General features: G+C 38.8%; 1 protein-coding gene across 1 annotated transcript in view; it reads right to left on the bottom strand.

The window, feature by feature from the left end:
* Nucleotides 1–3,305: 3,305 nt before the first annotated feature.
* Nucleotides 3,306–23,111, bottom strand: part of SUGCT (succinyl-CoA:glutarate-CoA transferase) — a 1,135,530-nt gene continuing 1,115,724 nt past the window's right edge. Inside the window, exon 14 of the mRNA XM_036246586.1 lies at nt 3,306–3,744. Within this exon, the coding sequence (XP_036102479.1) occupies nt 3,581–3,744 (164 nt within the window). The 3' untranslated portion in view covers nt 3,306–3,580. The remainder of the gene's footprint in view (nt 3,745–23,111) is intronic.

Here is a 23,111-nt window from a genome sequence, read left to right as displayed (position 1 = left end):
TACCTACTTTAACTCTTATATTTTGTATGGAATTAAATGTATGAATGCAAAGAATTTGCGCTCATTTGTCACTCTCATGGAGTGACAGAAGACATGTTTTTGAATGGTGGTGAGAAAAGATATCTATTGGAGTTGCTTATACCTACTAATCATACCACATAAACCTATCCTGCATACAGCCAGGCTGGTTTAAAAGTTCAGGACCATTTGGATTCAGAAGATAGCTTGATATATCTACATTAAGAAACTATTTGAACATTTTATGAGAGTAGTAATTTATAAAACATTTAACCCTGGTATTGCTATAAAAGGTACGTTATCCTGATGTCTTTCTACACCTGAAAATGGATGATGATAAGAGACTGTGATGTGGTTTTTATTTTCCCAATTGCTGTTTGGGATGGGAATACAAACTTCTATCTGTATCTTTTTAACCTCTTTTTCAAACTACTGTACCATTACTAGTACCCCCAAATCTAGAGGGCTTGATATTCTGGCTTCCTAAGAATCATTGATAATATAATCAAGGTTAACAACTATTTTTTCAGGCCCATTGTGTCTCAGGAATCTCATCAATTATAAAGGTTCACTATAGCAGATCGTTTCCTATGAATAGTAGCAAATGCAAAAAGAACATCATTTTGGAAAATGAGTTTGAAAACAAATAAACCACGTTCAGGGTTTGAAAAGTGAGGAATGTACCTTTTTCCACTTGTCTCCTTTGCAAATTGAGAGTCAATGATGAGTAGCCAGAGGAGAGGCAGACGATCTGGATAGTCTGTTCAGCCCTGAGCTGGCATTCTTTCTCAGTAGCTGTAGGTCCATTGTCTGGAGAATGAGTCCTATGCATGAAGGCAGCGTTGAGCCATGTGCGAAAGTGACAAGACTCACATTTATAAAGCTTTTAAAGTGGACAACATGCCCATGTCATGGGACAAAATAGTCAGTGGTGAAATTTCAAATTCAGGTGAGATAGAAGTGAGTGTGAATGAATATTCCTGAAGGATGAAAGCAGGGCTCATAACATCTTCATGTAAAAGTCCCTATTGTGGGGTTATCTAAGTTCAGTAGTTAAATGGCCTCATATGAAACAGCCTATATGAGATCTCCTTTGTTTCTTAAAATCATGATTTTGCTTTTAAGTCTTGGTAATTAAATCAAAGACAAAGGACACCAGCTAACTGGGGTAATCACACAAAGTTGGTTATTTATTTCTCTCCTTCTAAGAAAACATTCAGCATGTCAGACTGCATGTTGGAAAATATCATGCTTAATTAACCAGAAAATTATAGCAGCAAAATGTTTCAGAAATTAATCAAGTAAAGGAAGCCTAGTTGCTTGTGGACACACCCTCACTACCATGTTGATTAACTCACTAAGTTTCAAAGAATTTTCTAGGCAAGTCTCAGACACAAACCTACCAGAAGGCAGGCCTTGACACAAATTGAACTTCAGCATATGCTAGTAGTGTGTTCAGCTTAGGGAATGTGTAAGATAATAGGCTCTGATAATTAAAACATGACATTTGTCTATACACATGACATGATCTGGGGCATATTGCTAAAAATTTTAGCAACCACGTTTCTTTCAGGGAAAATTATCTATCTAAATTCAAAACATATTCTAAATTATTTATCTCACTAAATAGGTAAAGTAAATGTTTTCTCTTGGATGATGAATATGTCAAAGTTCTCCTTGATCATTTTGAGTTGTGAAGATGGAAATCTGGTTAGCTACTACATACATAATTACACTGAAGACAAACTCCAATGGTGACTCTGTTGTGCATAAACATTGCAGTTTTGACTGATTTCAAGGTTTTAGAGGCATTTTGTAACCCTTTCTGAATGATCAATATCCTCCTACATATGGCTACCCAGATGTATAGGGTCATTGCTCAGTAACCAAATAATTTGCATCTCAAAATATCTACTTGAATCAGAAGAAATGGTGGATTTGTCTTTTAAGATATGTGGTTTTGCCAATTTTCTTGAACTTACTGTATCTTGAACATCTTGAACTTACTGTATCTCACCAGCTTTTTACCATTTTCATTGCTAATTGTGTATTCATGGGGGGAATTTCATTTAGACATCTGGCCTTAAGTGAAAGTCTTCAGATATATATCTATAAATTAGGCATTGGAGAAAAAGTACTACAGAAGGCATTAATTACCCATGTATAATGAAATTCTAACTAGAGGATAAGAGCAGGAGTTCTTCAGAATAAGATGTGCACAGAGAACAAAATCAAGGAGGACAATAACTGTTTCAAGAATTAGTAGGCATTCTTCAAAAAAGTCACATAAGGACTTGTGAGGAGACATTTCTTTTTTTATTCAGAACCTTAATTCCAGACACATATTAGGTTTACAGCATGGGTAAATGGCTCAAATGATTCCAATAAAAAAAATTAAAAAAACGTAAAAAGAGAACTAGCTCTAAATCACAGTTTGAAGGATGAACATCTGTAATTTAACTTTCCATTGCCACTTGGTATGTAATGACATGACTTTCAAATATGTGTGCCTAACAACCAGGAATTGAGATTATTCCACTATACTGATCATGGGACTCATCTGATTCTTGGTCTATACCAGGGTGTGGGTGACTGGTAGTCTGAATGATAGTTTAATCTGGAACATGTATATAGTTCAGTTACTACCTTCTAGACAGAAGAGATTTTCTCTACTTTGAATTCATTGACAAATACTTAAATACAAATATTTAATATCAAGGCAGGATATACTCTTCTACAGTGGATACTCAGATTACCATGAAATGGTTTCATTTTATTTTCCTATTTGTCATTATTTATACATTATTTCATACCTAGTCATCTGATATTCATTTAAAAACATGTTACATTTACATTTGTCTCAAAGTACAGTATCAGTTAAAGAACCACTCTCCAGTCCCTAATACAGGTAGATACCTACACCACAAAATGCATTGATGGAAATAGATTTTTTGCTAGTATCATTAAATAATCCAAAAAATATAGCACAAAGCAAATAATTATTCCCATGATGAAGAATGGAGTTTAATTTTATAATGGCCACCAGCAAAGTCCATGGTTTAAATTATAGATTAACAAAGGGCTCATGAGCTCAAAATTAAATTATTCTGTTTAAAATCAATCACTGAGACTGTCATTCCACTTGTTGCTTTGACTTCCTAACAAATGTTTAAATGAAAACTTTATGTACAAGTAGAGAATGTTAAGAGATCTGCTCTTTTTCATACCTACATGGGCTGCAGAGTCAAAATGTTTAGGTTATTAATCTAATTAGACTGAGTAATGTATTTTTCCAGAAAAAAAAATCTTTACCAAAAAATCTTACAAATCCACAGTGACTCTGTTATCTGGAGAGAAAAATGGTAAGGAATGAAAGGTAAGGTACATATAGAAAGCACTAGATTCATTAATACAGGAACAAAATGCTAGGCAGGAAATCTGGAATTTATTCCTCTTTTTAGTACCAAGCACCAGAATTGGGAACAAGGGTTCAGAAAGAACAGTGTCTTTGCTGGAAAAGTGTATTCCAATTGTGGTTTTAAGAAAGAGCATTTTTCCTTTGTCACTTGGCTTCATGTTGGTGCACTACTCCAGTCCTGAGCAGCTCATCAATGGTCCTGTCATCATATCTGAGGGCCTCCTTCAGGATGTGCGTTGTGTGCTGCCCAAGCAAGGGGGGTGGCCTTGCCTCTGACATCTTGAACTTACTGTATCTCACAGCTGGGCCTGTCAAAAGAGGTGGAAAGCAGGAAGCATGTTAATGACTAACCCTAGAAAATGAATTACCCAAGAAACCTGGGGTGTTTCCAGTGAATGTCAAGAATATCACTGCTAGTCATACCCTTGCAGATGCACCATCATTTTGGAAAGAAATGTATTTTCACATGTGGCTTTTCTTGACTCCATTTCATCCAACTGCACAGTGGTCATCTAACATGCCTACCACTATGTAGGGTGCTGCATATACATGCCTGGTATGTGCTAAGCTTGTTCAGAAGGTGTCCGTGCTGTCACAGGAAGTCTCAGGGGTAGGGCACTCAACTCTGTGGACTCTCTGGGTCCAAGAGAACAATGACAAAGACACATAATGTCTTTCTGAAGCTGAAAATCTGATTCTAGGTGAAGATAACTGAATATTTTATGATTCACAGTCTACTGTATAATTCTAAGACAGAGCAACAAACAGCAGATCAACTAAACAGCCACTGGATCCTGGTTGAAGATTTTTAATTGTATAAGTTATATATGCAAGCTCCATTGACAGGGAGGCTTGAGTTTGAATGTTATCTCTTATAATTTCTAGCAGAGCCATCTTGAATAGATTACTTAACTTCTCTGAGCTTAATGTTCCACAGCTGTAAAATGGGTATGATGTTTACCACATAAACTTGATGTAATAATTTAAATGAGATAATGGACAGAAAGCACTAAGCAAACATTTCCTAGCCCACAATAATTCACAAAACCCACTGGCTACTCTGATGGCAAAAGCTGCCACAGCATCAATCTTGAAGCTTGCAGAACAAGAGGAAACTACATATTGCCAGTATGTTGAAAACTAAGCCGAGTAACTCAAGCAATACTTTCAATAATTGTTGGAAATAGATTATTCCATTCTTCACATAAGACTACTAAAGCCCCCAAAGTTAAGATTTTACTTAAGGTCACGTGGCTAATAATTATTAATAGCTCCAGTACACAAATCAATGTGCATTTGAATTGTCTCCCATTAAAGATTATGCATTTTACATAGCCTTTGCAGTCTTTTTTTACTCCCTACCCTTCCACGGGAAAGATGACTGACATGGAGGAACAGACTTTCCCTTTGCTGCCTCATTCAATAAGCGAAGTGGTATTGATTTTGGCTGTCCTTTATATCTCATTTGAATAGCCTTCAGGGAAACAAATTAGATACTCAAAGAACACTACAAAACAGTACATTTTTATCTAATAAACATTTTTTCCAGCCTGTTCTTGATTTGGGAAGCCCATAACAAAATAAAAAAATAAAAAATAAAGTTAAACTAAAGCATGTGTGCATAAAAGAATGTCAGTCAGGAAAGCAGCAAATGTGCTTGGAGCTCTTTGGAGAATTCCATTAATAAAAAAGACCTCCATTAAGCCACACCTCTTTGTAACACATAACATCCACTACAGATAAATGGAAATTTTTAACTTATATTTAAGGTTTTCCTTCTCTGAAGCTCAATGAAATACATTTTTCCTTCTCACATTTTCTGTTAAATGCCCCAGGGCATGACTGTTTTTCATGGGCTGGTCCCTTTTCAGTAAAGGAGCATACATTGGAAGGCACAGTGTGCTTCTCTCCTGAGAAAGCTGATAATCTGATATTTTAGGGATACAATACTTATTCATTGCTCTCTAAGACTTGGTTCTATTTTGACATTAATGTACAACAGTTTTAATCTTAAACTTGCTTCTCAAAAGAAGAACTCCATTGAGGTAATACATGTCTGAAGTCAATGTGATGTGACTTTTACTTAAATGAATTACCTGAAGTGAGATTTCTAACTGTAAAATCACTTGGTTATATCAAGAATCTGGGTTGAAACACAACTACTATTGTTACTGTTGCTGCTGACAATAGAGGTAAGCAGCAATAGCTACCATTTCCTAAGAACCTATGATGTGTCAGCCACTGTGCCAGTGGCAGTATGTACATTATCTCATATAATCTTTACAACAATGTTTTATGAGCATTGATGGGGATTTTAGGTAAAAGAGAGTTAGGATTAAGTTGAGAAATTAAAGTAACTTGCCCAATGTCACACAGCTAGGAAGGGGCAGAGTCCATTTTCAAGTTGAGGGCTATTGGGTACATGAAATTGGACTTTAAAAATATAATTTCATGAGGTGAAATTCACAAAACATGAAATTAACCATTTTAAAGTGAACAATTTAGTGGCATTTAGTACATTCACAATGCTGTGCAACAACCACTTCTATCTAGTTTCAAAATATTTCCATCACTCCAAAGTAAAACCCTCTACCCACTAGACAGTTTCTCTCAATTCCCACTCCCTACAACCCCTTGCAACTACTAACCTACTTTTTGTCTCTATGGATTTATCTATTATGGATATTTCATATAAATGTAATTATATAGTAGGTGACCTTTTATATCTGCCTTCTTTCACTCAGTATAATATTTTAGATATTTATCCACACTAGAGCATATCAGTACTGAGAACCTGGACTTTTAACCTCCATGCAATAATGGTATTGAGGAAACTCTTTAGATCCAGCCTACTAAAGGGAAGTTCAACTTCTGTCATTCCTACTATACCCCATTATTTTCTGGTAGCTTCCAGATTACACGGAAGACTATGTGACCAGTTTACTAGTAAAGGTATTTAACCCTATGCATAAAAATATCTTAAATAATTTAGGTTGTTAGGTTGATATTATTTGGTAAATTTTTACACTTACTTAGATAAAGACACATATATATTCAATGAAGCAAATAAAGTAATGTCCAGATCCCATAGAAAGACAAACTCTCATAAGCTCTCCTTCTTGCTAATTTGTACAATAACCCAGTGTATTAGGGATATCACTCTTAGTCTAAGCTCTGCACAAAGGTAATAAAAGACCTAAAATATATGTGTTTTATAGAGTAGAGAATATTTGATAAAATTATATACATCTAAGGCCTAGAAAGAATAAATAATCTGATCTTTCATCAAACAAAAATAAGCAAATATGTCAGTCACATTTTTAAATTAATTTTTGACAAAGTAATATCAATATTCATGTATGTTTTTAAATACTTGCAAGTTGTGTGATATTGAAGATTTTTAAAGTCTCAGGGCTTTGTTTATACATTTTTAAAGTGAAGATAAAAATATCCTTTAAATATTATTTTGAGCATTTGATTAATATAACATGGGTAATATTCAATATCAGTAATAATCAAAGAAATTTACATGAAGATAAAATGCAATTTTATTTATAAAATTAGCAAATCTTGTGGATTTTTTTCTGTTTTTAAAAGGTTTTTCACTGGTAGGAGTAAAAATTGCTGTAATCTTCAGGAGAAAAATTTGTCAATTAAATGCCAAGAGTTTTAAAAGTGTTCACACACTTGAATAAAGAAATTTTGCTTTAGCTTGAGAAGATGGCAGCAGGCAGGACCGGAGGGAGGGTAAGTGTCTGAGAGAGTGAGCAAGTGTGTGAGAGAGTGTGGGTGGATGTGAAGGTGGATGACCAAACACGAGCAGTTCAGAGCCTTTAAACAGAAGGTTCCTGTGCTGTAGACAGAAGCAGCCAGCTACCGCGGTAAGCTGCCCTTTGGGGGCACTTCTCCCTGCTCCGTGGAGAGGACCCACAATTTTGGAAGATCCCGAGTCTTCCCTGGGAGGAGGCAGTGGGAGCAGCTGGGGCCCAGCCACCTGGCACCATTAAACCAATGGACACGCTGTGTCAACATAGACCGGTGCACAAGTAGTGGAACTCCCAAGGTTCTGGTCACAGAAGCTGCAGACAGCCCAGAGCCCAGCACCATCGACCATAGTAACAGCCCTATCAGAGTCCAGATATAACCCCAGCAATAGAGGTTGGGGAGCAGACATCCATCCCCAGGCAACAGAAGCACAGACCAGCAGCTGAGACCCATCCCCAAAAACTACACCAAAAGCTGAGCAGAGTTGAGCCCCACTGGGCAGCAGCATTCCCCAGCCGCCAGCAGTGGGACCTGGGGCTCCACAGAGGCCTGTGCTGTCCAGAGGTTCACAAGTGCAGTGGGAAGCCTGAGCCCAAGAGAGACTGGTGTATCCCAGCTGCCTGCCCCACAGGACCTGCAGGGTGTGGGGGCACCAGAGAGTCCTGTGCAACCCAGCAGGGACTGTGCCATCCAGTTACCCATGAATCTGTGGGGTGCGGAAACACCAGAGAGACATGTGCAAACCAGCAGAAACTATGCGATCTAGTTACCCCAGGGACCTGCGGGGTGCTGAAGCAACAGAGAGGACTGTGCGACCCAGCAGGGACTGTGCAATCTAGTTACCCACGGGGCCTCTGGGGTGCTGAAGCACTAGAGAGGACTATGCTACACAGACCCAGCAGGGACTATGCCATCCACTTACCCACTGGACCTGTGGGGTGCTGAAGCACCAGAGAGGCCTGTGCTATCCAGCAGCCCACAACATAGGCATAGAGCCTGGTGCCCAAAGGGACTGTGCTATCCACTTACCCATGGGACTCTCAGGGTGCGGGGGCACCAGAAAGGCCTGCACAACCCAGCTGTGCACAAGATAGGCATAGAGGATGTGAAAATGGAGGCAGAGTGAATAGAAGATAAGCAGACGATCTCCTAGGACAAAATGGATATTACAACTAAAATGAAGACAAATCCTCAGAAAAAAGCAACAGAAAAGCATCAGGACAAGACCATATAAACCAGGGACACTGGTAGGATCTATGGAGGTGCGAGAGGGTGGAGGGCTGGGAGCCCATGGAGAGCAGCAGTCTTAGCTTTCAGTAGTGCCCTTGGGGAATAAAGAACAAGCCCCCTCCACAGCACAGAGAGCCATGACAGAGCATTAAAATAGCCACAGCCACTCACCTGGGGGCTACGGCAGAGGGAAGGCAGACTGGGCTGGAACTCTGTGGGGACACCCAGGATTTGGAGGGCACAGAGAGTTTTTGCTGATTTGCAGCCACAAAGGACTGTACCCAGTGTGCTCCTTCCCTGAGCTGTGGGGAAATGCAGCAGCCCCCCATCTCAGATATTCAGCCTTTCCCAGGTGAGGCAAAGAAATGCAAATTGAGGCTTATTAACAACCAGCATCTATCCCACCCTCTGTAAAACCTCTTATGCAGAACACCAGGGCTACATTCCAAGGCACTGAGTAACTGAGACTACTAGCCACCAGGAAAAAGCTACAGGATAAATCAACCTTTCCTGGCTTGTAAAACTACCCAGGCTCATCCAAACCCAGTAGAGGGAGCCACAAACAGCAGGACACCAACACCCAAAGGGAAAATTTGGCAGGTGCCAAAACCCACTGAGAAAGCCAAAATGGTGAAACAAAGAAACAAATCCCAAATGAAAGAACAAGAGAACTCTACCGAAGATGAGATCAATGAAATACAGCTAAGCAAATTATCAGAGGTAGAGTTCAGACTCATAATCTTGAGGAAGCTCAACAGCATGAATAAGAACATCAGCACCATGACTAAAGATATAGAAACATTGAAAACCAACCAAGTGGAAATGAAGAATGACATAGTAGAAATTAAGAACACATTAGAAGGACTAAACAGCAGAGTAGAGGACCTGATCAGTGAATTAGAAGACAGGGTTGAAAAATCAACCAATCAGAAAACACAATAAAAAAAAAAAACAGGAAAACAACTTAAGAGAACTGTAAGACCACTAGAAATGTAATAACATTCGCATCATTGCAGTAACTGAAGAGGAAGAAAAAGGGCAAGGGTTAGAGAATATATTTGAAGAAATAGTGACAGAACACTTTCTTACTTGGTGAAGGAACAAGGCATTCAAGTTCCAAAAGCATAGAGAGACTCAAGTAAGAAGAACTTAAACAGGCCCACACCAAGACACATAGTAATTAAAATGCCAAATATTAAGGACAAAAAGAGAATCCTAACAACAGCAAGAGATAAGTATCAGGATACCTACAAAGCAACTCCATAAGGCTCTCAGATGACTTCTCAATGAAAACACTACAGGCCAGAAGGGAATGGCTTAAAGTAATCAAGGTCGTGAAAAACATGGATCTGAATCCAAGACTACTCTATCCAGGAAGGCTATCATTCAAAATAGAAGGTCAAATAAAAAGCTTTCCAGACAAAAAAAAAAAAAGGCTCAGGGAATATATTAACACCAAACCAGCACTGCAAGTAATGCTAAAATGACTGCTGTAATTAGTAGAAGAAATAGCAAGAAAAATAAAACCACACTAAACAAAAATGTCAATAAATAAATACATATCAATTATCACCTTAAATTTAAATAGTTTGAATGCTCTGATTAAAACACAGGGTAACTGACTGGATAAGAAAACATGACACATATATGTTGTTTACAAGAAACCCACTTCACAACAAAACACTCACATAGGTTAAAAGTAAAAAGATGGGAAAAAATCATTCAAGCAAATTAAAAGGAAAAAGAAGCTGGGGTAGCAAAACTCATATCTGACAAAGTAGATTTCAAAATGAAGGCCATAACTGGAGACAAAGAAGGCCACTACATAATACTGAAAAGATATATCCAACAGGAAGATATAACCTTGGTAAACATATATGCACCCAATATAGAAGCAACAACATATATTAAAAACCTTTTGGAGGACTTCAAAGGAGAAGTTAATAGAAATACAATCATAGCAGGGGACTTCAATAACCCGCTGAAATCACTGGATGGATCTTCTAGACAAAAAATTAACAAGGAAACACAGACTTGAAATGAAGCACTAGATCAAATGGATTTAATAGATATCTACAGAGGATTACACCCCAAAACTGCAGAATTCACATTGTTTCAAGTGCACATGAGACATTCTCAAGACAGATCACATGTTAAGGCAAAAACTAAGTCTTTACAAGTTAAGAAGATTGAAATCATGTCAAGCATCTTTTCAGATCACAATGGCATGCAACTATAAATCAATTACAATGAGAACATGAAAAAATATTTGAACACATGGAGGCTAAATAGCATGTTATTGAACAATAAAAGGTTTACCATGGAGATCAAGGGAGAAATTTAAAAATTTGTGGAAACCAATGGAAATGAACACACAACAACTCAAAATCTATGGGATGCAGCAAAAGCAGTTCTGAGAGGGAAGTTCATAGCAGTACAGGCCTACCTCAAGAAACAAGAAACATTCTTAATAGACTATCTAAACTCACATCTTAAAGCACTAGAAAGCAAACAAAAAGACAACCCCAGAGCAAGTAGAAGGAAGAAAATAGTAAAGATCAGAGAAGAAATAAATGACATCGAGACCAAAGACAAACAAACAAAAAAACAATTCAAAGGATCAATGAAACAAAGAACTGGTTCTTTGAAAAGATCAACAAGATTGATGGGCCCTTAGCTAGACTCACCAAAAAACAAAGAGAGAGAACCCAAATACACAAAATCAGAAATGAAAGAGGAGAAATAATAACTGACACCACAGAAATACAAAGGATGATGAACAAATACAATGAACAATTATAAGGCAAAAAATTCGGCAATCTAAGCAAATTAAACAAATTTCTAGAAACACATAGTCTCCCAAAACTGAACCGAGAGGAAGAGATAGAGAACTTGAACAGACTGACCAATAACAACAAAGGAAATTGAAGATGTAATCAAAACTCTTCCAGCAAACAAAAACCCAGGCCCAGTCGGCTTCACAAGGGAATTTTACCAAACATTCAAAAAACTAATATCCATTCCCCTCAAACTATTTCAAAAAATTCAAGAAGGAAGACATTCAAACTCATTTTATGAGGCCAGCATAATTCTAATTCCAAAACCAGAAAAAGACACAACAGCCAATATCCCTGATGAACACAGATGCCAAAATCCTGAACAAAATACTAGCAAATCAGATCCAGCAATACAAAAAAAAATATTTACCATGACCAAGTGAGATTTATTCCAGGGATGCAAGGTTGGTACAATATTTGCAAATCAATAAATGTGATACATTACATAAATAAAATGAAAGATAAAAATCATATGATCGTATCAATAGATGCTGAAAAAGCATTCGACAAAATCCAGCACCCATTTCCAATAAAAATGCTCAGCATTCTGGGAATAGAGGGATCATATCTAGACATAATAAAGGCCATATATGAAAGACCTACAGCCAACATTATAATCAATGGGCAAAAACTAAAAGCATTTCCCTTAAGAACAGGAACAAGGCAAGGATGCCCACTTTCGCCACTCTTATTTAACATTGAACTGGAAGTCATAACCACAGCGATCAGACAGCAATAAAAAATAAAGGAGGTCCAAATAGAAAAGGAGGAAGGAAAACTCGTTTTTCGCAGATGACATGAAAACCCCAAAGACTCCATCAAAAATTTACTAGACTTAATAAATAAATTTGGCAAAGTAGCAGGATACAAAATTAATGTCAAGAAATAGATGGCATTCTTTTTTTGAATTTATTTATTCATTTTTTATTTTTTAAATCTTTATTGTTGAATGTAAAATGTATTACAGATGTTCCACATTTTTCCCCCATTGACCCCCTCCTCCCCACTTCCGCCCCCCTCCCGCCTTTTCCCACACTATTGTCTGTGTCCATTGGTTATGCATATAAGTTCTTTGGTTTATTTCTTCCCACCCCCCAACCCCTTTCCCTTTGAGGTTTGTCAGTCTAGCAATGAATTTGTACTTCTTAATCCCCTCACCTTTTTCACCCATTCCCCCAACACAACAATGATGAACTCACAGAAAGAAAAACTGAGAAAACAATCCCATTTACCATCACTGGCAAAAAAATTAAGATACCTAGGAATAAACTTAACCAAAGAAATAAAGGACCTATTCACAGAAAATTAAATGTCATTGAAAAAGGAAATAGAGGAAGATATAAAAAAGTGGCAGCACATACCTTGTTCATAGATTAGAAGAATTAACGTCATTAAAATGTCCATACTAACCAAAAAAATCTACAGATTCAATGCAATCCCAATCAAAATACCAATGACATATTTCAAAGAACAAATACTTCAAAAGTTCATATGGAACCAAAAAAGACATTGAATAGCCACAGCAATCTTGAAAAAGAAGAACAACTTTGGAGGGATCACATTACCAGATTTCAGGTTATACTACAAAGCCACTGTAATCAAAACAGCCTGGTACTGGCACAAGAACAGGCATATAGACCAGTGGGACAGAACAGAGAACCCAGAAATGGACCCCAGGCAATATGCTCAATTAATATTTGACAAAGGTTGCAAGAGTATTCAGTGGAGTAAAGACAGCCTCTTTAATAAATGGTGTTGGGAAAATGGGACAGCTACATGCAAATAAAATGAAACTAGACCATCAACTTACACCATTTACAAGAATAAACTCAAAATGGATAAAAGACTTAAATGTGACTAATGAATCCATCAAAATCCTCGAAGAAACTGTAGGCAACAAAATTTTAGACATCATATGCAGCAGAATTTTCACTGAAACATCACCTAAGGGATCAGAAACAAAGAAAATGAATACATGGAACTACATCAAACTCAAAAGCTTCTGCACAGCAAAACATACAATCATCTAAATGGAAAGGCAATCCACTGTATGGGAGAGCATAATTCCCAATGATATATCAGATAATGGGTTAATTTTTAATATATATACAGTGCTCATGCAACTTAACAAAAGGAAAACAAGGAACCCAATTAAAAAATGGGCAGAGGAACTAAATAGACACCTCTCGAAACAGGACATACAAATGGCCAACAGACATATGAAGAAATGCTCAACATCACTAATTATCAGAGAGATGCAAATTAAAACAACAATGTGGCATCACCTCACAACTGTCAGAATGGCTGCCATCAACAAAGCATCAAACAACAAGTGTTGACGAGGATGTGGAGAAAAGGGGACTCTAGTACACTGCTGGTGGGAATGCAGACTGGTGCAGCCACAATGGAAAACAATATGGTGTTACCTCAAAAAATTAAAAATTGAACTTCCATTTGACCCAGTTATCCCACTTCTAGAAAAATACCCTATGAAGCCTGAAACACCAGTCAGAAAAAATATACATACCCCCATGTTTGTAGCATCACTGTTTACAATAGCTAAGATTTGGTAATAGCCTAAATGTCCATCTGTAGATGAATGGATAAAATAAGCAGTGGTACATATACACAATGGAGTACTATGCATGTAAGAAAGCTAGATCTCTTATCCTTTGAGACGACATGGAGGGATCTGGAAACTACTATCCTAAGTGAAACAAGCCAAGCAGACAAAGACAAATATCATATAATCTCACTTATTTGTGGAATATAATGAACATAACAGTCTGAGGAACGAGGTAGTCCCAGAGTCGTGGAAGTGGGGTACACACTGACTATCCCCAGAAGAGGTGATTGCTGGGGGGAGATATACCACAGAACTTATATGAATGTATAAACAATGGACATGTACAACAAAGTTGGGAACAGGGCGAGGATGGAGGTGGAGGGGGAAATCAGTGGGGTGGGGAGGAGAAACAATTTTAACAAAAATAAATAAATTAATTTAAAAAAATTTTTGCTTTTAATATGTGTTTTTATGGATGTAACAAGAAACTGACAAATTTTATAGACAAGAATCTATACAAGTTTTGGAATCAACTCAATACACTTTAAAAGCTCTATCCTTCCCACATGGCTTTCTAACCTACAGCCTGTGAGAATTCTTTAAATGGGATTCTGTACTTTTTTTTTACTTTTCCATCTACTTATTACTTCCAAAGGTAACTTCTTTTTTTTTTTGGACTACGTCTTTAGCTCTTCATTCTTTCCTGTATTTTCCCCTTAAGCCAATCTCTAACTTCTTTCTTTTTTTTTTTAATTAATTGAGTTGCTTTTGTTACAGATGTTTCTCCTTTTCCCCGCACAGACATCCTCCTCCCTGTTTCACCCTCCTCCAAAGCATTGTTGTCTATGTCCATTGCTTATGTATACATGCATATATGTTCTTTGGTCTTACTTCTTTCTTAAATATGAAGAAGTCAAATAGTTTTAATATTGAAAGAAATAGAAAATTATGTCCAAAGTTTGGGTACTGGTTAAATACATTATAGTGCACCTAAATGATGGTAAGCTGAACAGTAATTTCAAGTTGAGAAGAGAGGGGAGGGGAGGGGAGGGGAGGGGAGGGAATAAGATAGAGATAGAAGAGGATAGAGACCTTCAAATAGGGAGTCTAAGAAGGCAAAAAGAGCCTTAATTGCATAACTAGTATAACTCAAAGGCTTTAAAGCCTTTATAACTGAAAGTTTGAAAATACATTAAAATATAAAATTAAATTATGCAAAAATAATTATTAGAAAAATAAAATTTGCATAAGAAAGTCATGATCCAAATATAAATTAAATTACATTGTGGCAAAATTTAAGTGACTGATGAATATAAACAAACAATATCCACTTTACCTTGATGTCAAGATCATTCAAGTAGTACATATTACCTTTTCATCCTCTATAACAGCACTATACATTGTGCATTAAATTGTCTATATAGTTGTCTATGCTTTATGGGGACAGAAAAATGTCAACTATATTTGCTAGTGGGTCCTCAAGGCCTTTTACAGTCCTACAAAATAAAGATAATGGCAAGCATCCTTTCTTAAATACCTGTAATGATCATAGACTGTGCTTTTGAAAGCATTATCTGTGAGGCTTTTCAATTTATGAAATAAAGACCATTAAAAACTATGGTCTTTTATATGGTTAGTTTGCCTAAGGTTATCCAGCTAAATATTTGAAAGAACCAGGACAGGATCTCCTATATGTAGGATTCCATGGTCCATGTTCTGCCATTCAATACAAAGTTGTTAAATTAATGATTGCTAACAAATAAAGATATTTTAATAACTACTGTTATGTCATTTTAATTAACTCATTACCCACTAATTTATTCTACATATAATTTCTTTTCTAATCCTCACCCAAGGATTTTTTTTCATTGATTTTTCAGATAGAGTGAAAGGGAGGGAGGGAGAGAGAGAGAAACATTGATGTGAGAGAGATACATCAATTGGTTGCCTCCTGCATGATCCCTACTGGGGCCTAAGATTGAACCTGCAACCCTTTGGTCCAAGGGCTGACACTCTTAACTGCAGAGGCAAACTGGCCAGGGCAATTCTATGTATAATTTTTTAAGTATCTATACCTGTGTCAAGTTCTGGGCTGTATGATCTGGATACATATTAGCAAACCCTGGATCCTACTCTGATGCAATTTCTTAAAACTTTTTTTTAAAGAATAGCTTATTGATTTTTAGAGAGAGAGAGGAAGGGAGGAGGATAGAGGGAGAAACATCGATGTGCAAATACAACATTGATAGGCCGCCTCCTGCATGGCCCCCACTGGCATGGAGCCAACAGCTCCAGAATGCGCCCTTCACTGGGAATCCAACCAACAACTCTCTGCTGTACAGGATAATGCCCAACCAATTGAGCCACACCTGCCAGGGCACTCTGATGGAATTTATATTCTAATTTTGGAGACAAGCAATAAACAAATAAAAAAATTTTAATTTCATAGACATCATAAAATTGTTAAAAGCCTACTAAAAAGACAATATTGTTGGCAGAGTGGGGAGGGGTCATTGTGATAGTAAAATACTATTTTATGTGGGATGTAAACTAAGTTCAAATAGATTAGATGATCTTTCAGTTGAGCGTTAAACTTAGCTATCAATACAACTAATGGAGGAAAGAACATTCAAGATTGTGTGAATAGGCTTAACGTTCAAGGACCTAAAAAAGATCCAAGGTGGATAAAAAATAATTTGATAGAATAAGAGATGTTCTAGCCCTGGCCGGTTTGGCTCAGTGGTTAGAGCATCGGCCTGCGGTCCGGAGAGACCCGGGTTCGGTTCCCGCTAAGGGCATGTACCTCGGTTGCAGTTTGTCCCCGGCCCTGGTTGGTCGTGCGGGTGGCAGCCACTCGATGTGTCCCTTTCACGTCGCTGTTTCTCTCTCTCTCTCTTCCTCTCCCTCCCACTCTATCTGTACAGAAAATGGAAAAGTGTCCTCGGGTGAGGATAAAAAAAAAAAAAAAAATAAGAGATGTTCTAGATGAAGCTGGAGGGAGATGCAAAGAAGAGAATGCAAAGGAATTTAGAAGTTGAAGAATCCTGTGTTTCTGAGTTGAACTAGTGGGGCCATTTACTAGATAAGGAAGACAAAATGGATTGTATGGACAAGTTTGTGCGGAAGTAGTAATTAAATTTTTTCTTCCATTAAATTTTTTGGTGGCATTGGTTAATAAAATTATACAGGTTTCAAGTGTACAATTCTACAATACATCATCTGTATATTAAATCATGTACCCACAATCCAAACTCAAATCTTCTTTCATCATCATATATTTTACTTCCTTTACCCTTTACTACCCATCCTTCTCCTCCACTTCCCTTGGTAACTACTATATGTTGTCTGTGTCTGTGAGTTTGTTTGTTTTCTTATTTGTTCATTTGCTAATTTCAGTTTTATATCCCACATATGAGTAAAATCATATAGTCTTAACTTTTTCTGTATGACTTATTTCACTTAGCATTATATTTTCAATATGCTTCCATGTTGTTACAAATGACATCATTTCATCTTTCATTATGACTAATATTCCAATATATGTAGCCACTAAGGAAAACAGTATGGAGGCTCCTCAAAATACTAAGAATAGAGTTACCATATGACCCATCAACCCCTCTCCTGGGTATCTACCTGCAAATTTTGAAAACTCTTATTCATGAAACATCATTCATGATAGCTAAGACATGGAAACATCCAAAGTTTTCTTCAACAGGTAATTGAATAAGGGAGATATGGTATATAGATATAGATGTATACATGTGTATAGATAGATGATAAATAGACAATATATAGAAGATAGATAGATAGATGATAGATAAATGATAGAAGATAGATGATAGATGACAGATAGATGATAGATAGATAGATAGATAGATAGATGATAGATAGATAGATAGATAGATAGATAGATAGATAGATAGATAATAGATAATTACTTTTTGGACATGCTGTTTGAGGTATCTATGAGATATCCCTAGAGAACTGTCAGTGAGCATCCCCTTTACCTATGTAAGTCTGGAATTCAGGGAAGAGTTTTGGTCAGGGTATATAAATTTAGAAATAATTTACCAACTAAATGTCCTTGTTTCAAAACAATATATTCCCAAAGTAACTCTATTTATTCCAACATTCCTGATGCGAAGGTCTTAAGTTGTTTAGGAAGCCTTTTCTATGCTATCTAATCTCTATACTAAATCTATTGCATCAAAAATGTTTAGTGTCCATAGGAAGCAAAGTAAACGATTGAAAACATAATCTCTATAACTCATAATTTTAGAGATAGCTGCATTTATTTAAAGGAGATTTCATAGTCTTAGTCTTAAACAGAAAAACCACTATGGACTTGAGGTTAGAATTAGAGGACAGTTTTTCCCAAGTGTCCGTCAGTAGACGAATGGATAAAAAAGCTGTGATTCATATACACAATGGAGTACTAGGCAGCTGTAAGAAAGAAAGATTTCTTATCCTTTGAGACGACATGGAGGAACCTGGAAAGTATTCTTCCAAACAAAACAAGCCAAGCAGAGAAAGACAAATGTCACATAATCTCACTTATTTTTGGAATATAATGAACTAAACAAACTGATGAACAAAATAGACCCAAACACATAGAAGTAGGGTACTGACTGACATTCCTCAGAAGGAGTGGGGGAGAGGGAAGGGATAAACCACAGAACTTATATGCATGTATGCATAACGGAGGGACATAGACAACAAAGCTGGGGATGGGGTGGAAGGAAATAGGGAGGAGGGAATAAATGGGTGAAAAAATAACAAAAATAAATAAATAAATAAATAAATTAATTAATTAATTAATTAAAATAAAATAAAATAGAAAAAAACGAACTGTGGACTGTGTGTCCTAGAAATGAGGCAGAGAAAGAAATTCAGGGTTCTCTTTGACTGAATCATAGCCACTTAGGGATAAACAAAGGTGAGATGTTTTCCTCTGCCTAACCAAAGTAATCAAACTGAAAAACACTGAAAATAATGCATACCATAGCTATTTCCATTATATCAATGGAAACCCCAAGTGCTATCCTTGTGAGGGGCCTAGCTTGCCTAATGATTAGTGGTCAAAGCCCTCACAAAGAATGAAAATTATGGGATCCAAGATGGCAGTGGAGTAGGTAGAAGTTGCATTCACCTCTTCCCAAGACAAAACTGGAAGTAAAATAAAAATATAGAAAAATTAACCTGAATAACCAACTGAAGACTAGCTGGACAGAAGTCTTATAACAAAGGATTTACAGAAAAAGACATTGAGATTCATAGAAAGAATAGAGATGTGAGATGGGTTGGTCACGTACCCACACATGGTGGCTCAGAATCTGGAAGGATATCTCAGCTGCAATAGTACCCCCTGAGGAGTATGGGGTCTCAACCCCACACCAGCTCCCCATTCCACAACAACAGAGCTGGAATGAGGGGCCTACATAACATCAGGTTTTAAAAATCAGTGGTGATTATGTCTGCCAGAGAGAGAAGGAACCCAGGCCCCTCTTAAAGGGCCAATACACAAAACCTTATTTGCAGCCACTCACCCTGGGTTCTGGCAGAAGGAGAGTGGATGAGCTTACCTTGGACTATGGTCAAGTGAGGCAAAACTTGGTTTGTGGCTCTGAAAAGAGAGCTGAAGGGACAGCTGCCAGGATTCCTGTGCTGATTCCCCATCCCATGCCACAACAGATGCAGTCTTTCCTAGGTCAAATACTACCTTCCATACTGCATTAGTCTGGGGGAATACAATAACTCCACTCTAATGACTCCCTGTCAGCCCACTCTGCTGAGCTGGACTCTCCAAGAGGTATGGACAGAATCCAGAATAGACTGAGTTGTATAAAATGGGGGTTATTTTTCCCTCACACATCAAATGGGTGCAGAGCCCTCCCTTCATGTGGCCGAATCCTGGTTGTTTTGGGCCTGATAAACATTGTTAGCCTCCCCTTGATAACTCTGTGAAACCTCTTTCCACCACAAAGGCTGTGAGCAGCTGGAAAGTGCCAACTGGCCTTTATGTACACTGAGATTTTTGCTTAGTGACCTCAAACCCAGCACTGGAACCAAATTTGAATCTCTATCAATCTGGTAAATACCACTTGTCCTTACCTGGTGATTCACTGAGAACCTACCACATCAAACCTATGTACCACCAGAGGATCTTTTGGTGACTGAGCCCAACAAGCAGCTGGCAGGCAGAAATGAGAAGAGGCAAATTTCAAGGTGCCTTGGGCCTTCTGCTGACCTACTCCTGGGCTTTGTGGAGGTGGAAACCAGCCTTGGTGTGCATGTAAGCCCTTCCCACACACCCAGGCTCAGTAGAGGCAAGCACAAACTGTGGATGGATTTTTACCTCCAAATGCATTGCCCAGGGCCAGTCACAGGCAATATCTGACCTTGATTTACATTGGTGCCCCTTCCATGAGGCCTCAGAACCAGCACACCCAGTGGTGGGCTTCAGACAGTATCAGAGCCATATCCAATTAGCTCCACAAGCATCATATTCAAAGGAAAATCTTGGCAGGCACCATATCCTGTTGAGGCAAATTCCACTTTGTGTGGTTAGCCCTCACACAGCAGCTCATCATACATGGTGGTCAAAGTTAATCCTCACAGAAGGGAGAAAAATGACAGCAGATTGAATGGAAGCTACACTGACCTTCTCCCAGGACCAAACTGGAATTACAACTAAAATATAGAAAAATCAGCAAGAATAACCAAATGAAGACTAGCTGGAGAGAACCATTATAACCAAGGGTGTAAAGAAGAATTCACATCGAGTCTGGGAAGCGTTGTGGGAGCATGAGAGCGCTGGCTGTGCTCTCATAGGCAGGTATGGGCAGAATCCAGAAAAGACTGAGTTGTGTAGCTCCTAAGGGATATCTCAGCTGTGGGGGGTTCCCCTTGAGAATCCAGCTGGCACCCCAGCCCAGAGTGGCAGAATTGATAAAGGTGCCCACAAAACAGCTGGCAATAAAAAGCACCAGAGGGTCTGTTGGGCATGGAGAGATAGCTAAAAAGACAGACACCTTCTTGAAAAGTCAGTGCAATAAATCATTTGTAGCCAGTAACCTGGTGCTCAGGCAGAGGGAGAGCTGAGTGGACCACAGCTGCATAAGGATAGTCTGGGATTCAGAGCTTTGGGGAGCATGCTAGGAAGGCAGACACAAGGAGTCCTGTGCTGAGTCATTCCCCCAAGCTTCTGAAGCCATCATTCACTCTGTAAGGGAGGACTACAATCTGAGGTGCATCAAGAGATGAGATTAACAGCCAGCCTGCAGGCAAAGACTGATCTCTGGGTATTTTGAATTTTTGCCTGGCCTGTAACTGGAATTTGTCCTGGGAGAGTAAAACCTAACATTAGTGTTCAGCCTGGTCAGGGCCATATACATTCAGCCTCAGCAGAAGGACCCACAAATGGGATCATTGATATACACAGGTAGATTTTGGCGGGCTCCACAGCCTGATGAGGTAGATTTCACTTCATGTGATAAGTAACTGCACAGCAACCTGCTCACTGTACTGGGGCTTGAGCATCACTATCAGTCGGCCAGAGTGTTGAGCCCATGCATAAATGGGCCAATAGCAATCAAGACTTTATGACAACAGGAGGGCCCCCACAAAATACACAAGGGACAAAAAAAAAAAAAATGGCGGCGAAGTGAATGGAGCGACCCAGACCGTCTCCCAAGACCAAACTGGGTTTGCAACGAAAATAAAGGCAAACTGTCAGGAAAGGGCAGCCGAAAGACATCTTGGAGGACCACTTAACCAGAAACACCCACTCAGTCCTGGTAGGCTTGCGAGGACAGGAGAGGGGACCGAGAGCCCAGGGTCCGCAGCGGCCTGGGCAGGGGCCAGGGAACTGGGTGGGAAGTTAATCCTACCGTCTCCCTTCCCACCGTGCACGGCCCTGGAAACTCTGTAGCCGGCTCAACTCTCCGCTGAAGCCGCACAGACTCGTGGCCCCCAGGGAACTCCGCGGGACCGGGGAACTCGGCAGGAAGTTAATCCTACCGTCTCCCTTGCCACCCTGCATGGGCCCTGGGAACTCTGTAGCAAGCTAAACTCTCCACTGGAGCCGCACAGACTCGAGGGCCCCAGGGAACTCAGCTGGACCAGGGAACGCAGTGGGACCAGGGAACTCTGAGGGACCAGGGAACTCAGCGGGAAATTATTCCCACCGCCTCCCTTGCCACCCTGCATTGGCCCTGGTAACGCTGTAGCCTGCTAAGCTCTCGGCTCGAGCCACACAGACTCCTGGAGAACAGGGGACTTGGCAGGATTAAAGTGAGTCCTCCCTGGTGCATCCAAACCCAGGAGAGGGAGCCACAAACAGCAAAACACCAACACCCACTGGGAAAACTTGGCAGACTCCAAAGCCCACTGTGATAACAAAAATGGTGAGAAACAGAAACAAAGGACAAATGAAAGATCAAGAGACCTCTACAGAAGATGAAATAAATGAGGTGCAGTTAAGCAAGTTAACAGAACTAGAATTTAGAGCCATGATGTTGCGGAAGCTCAACAGCATGTGTAAGGACATGAGCAACATGAGTAAAGACATAGAAATGTTGAAAATAAACCATCTGGAAATGAAAAACCAACAGGAAGAAATGAAGAATGACATATCAGAAATGAAAAACACACTGGAAGGTCTAAAAAGCAGAGTAGGGGAAGCTGAGGACCGGATCAGTGAATTAGAAGACAGGCTAGAAGAAATCAACCAATCAGAAAACCAAAAGAAAAAAAAGATTAAAAAACAGGAAGAGAGCTTAAGAGAATTGTGGGACAACTGGAAACGTAATAATATCCGTATCATAGGAGTCCCTGAAGAAGAAGAAAGTAAGCGAGGGCTAGAGAATATATTCAAAGAAATAGTGACAGAAAACTTCCCTAATTTGGTGAAGGAAGAAGGCATTCAAGTGCAAGAAGCTCAGAGAGCCCCAAGTAAGAAGAACCCAAACAGGCCCACACCAAGACACATAGTAATCAAACTGCCAAAAATTAAAGACAACGAGAGAATCCTAAAAGCAGCAAGAGATAAGCAACAGGTTACCTACAAAGGAACCCCCATAAGTCTCTCAGCTGACTTTTTACAAGAAACATTACAGGCTCGAAGGGAATGGCATGAAGTAATCAAGGTCATGAAAAACAAGGATCTGAATCCAAGACTACTCTACTCAGAAAGGCTATCATTCAAAATAGAAGGTCAAATAAAGAGCTTCCCAGACAAAATAAGGCTAAGGGAATACATTAGCACCAAACCAGCACT

This window comes from Molossus molossus, unplaced genomic scaffold (genome assembly GCF_014108415.1).
Source record: "Molossus molossus isolate mMolMol1 unplaced genomic scaffold, mMolMol1.p scaffold_m16_p_7, whole genome shotgun sequence".
Lineage (NCBI taxonomy): Eukaryota > Metazoa > Chordata > Mammalia > Chiroptera > Molossidae > Molossus > Molossus molossus.
Note: the sequence above shows the minus strand (reverse complement) of the source record. Positions and strands in the feature narration are given on the sequence as shown.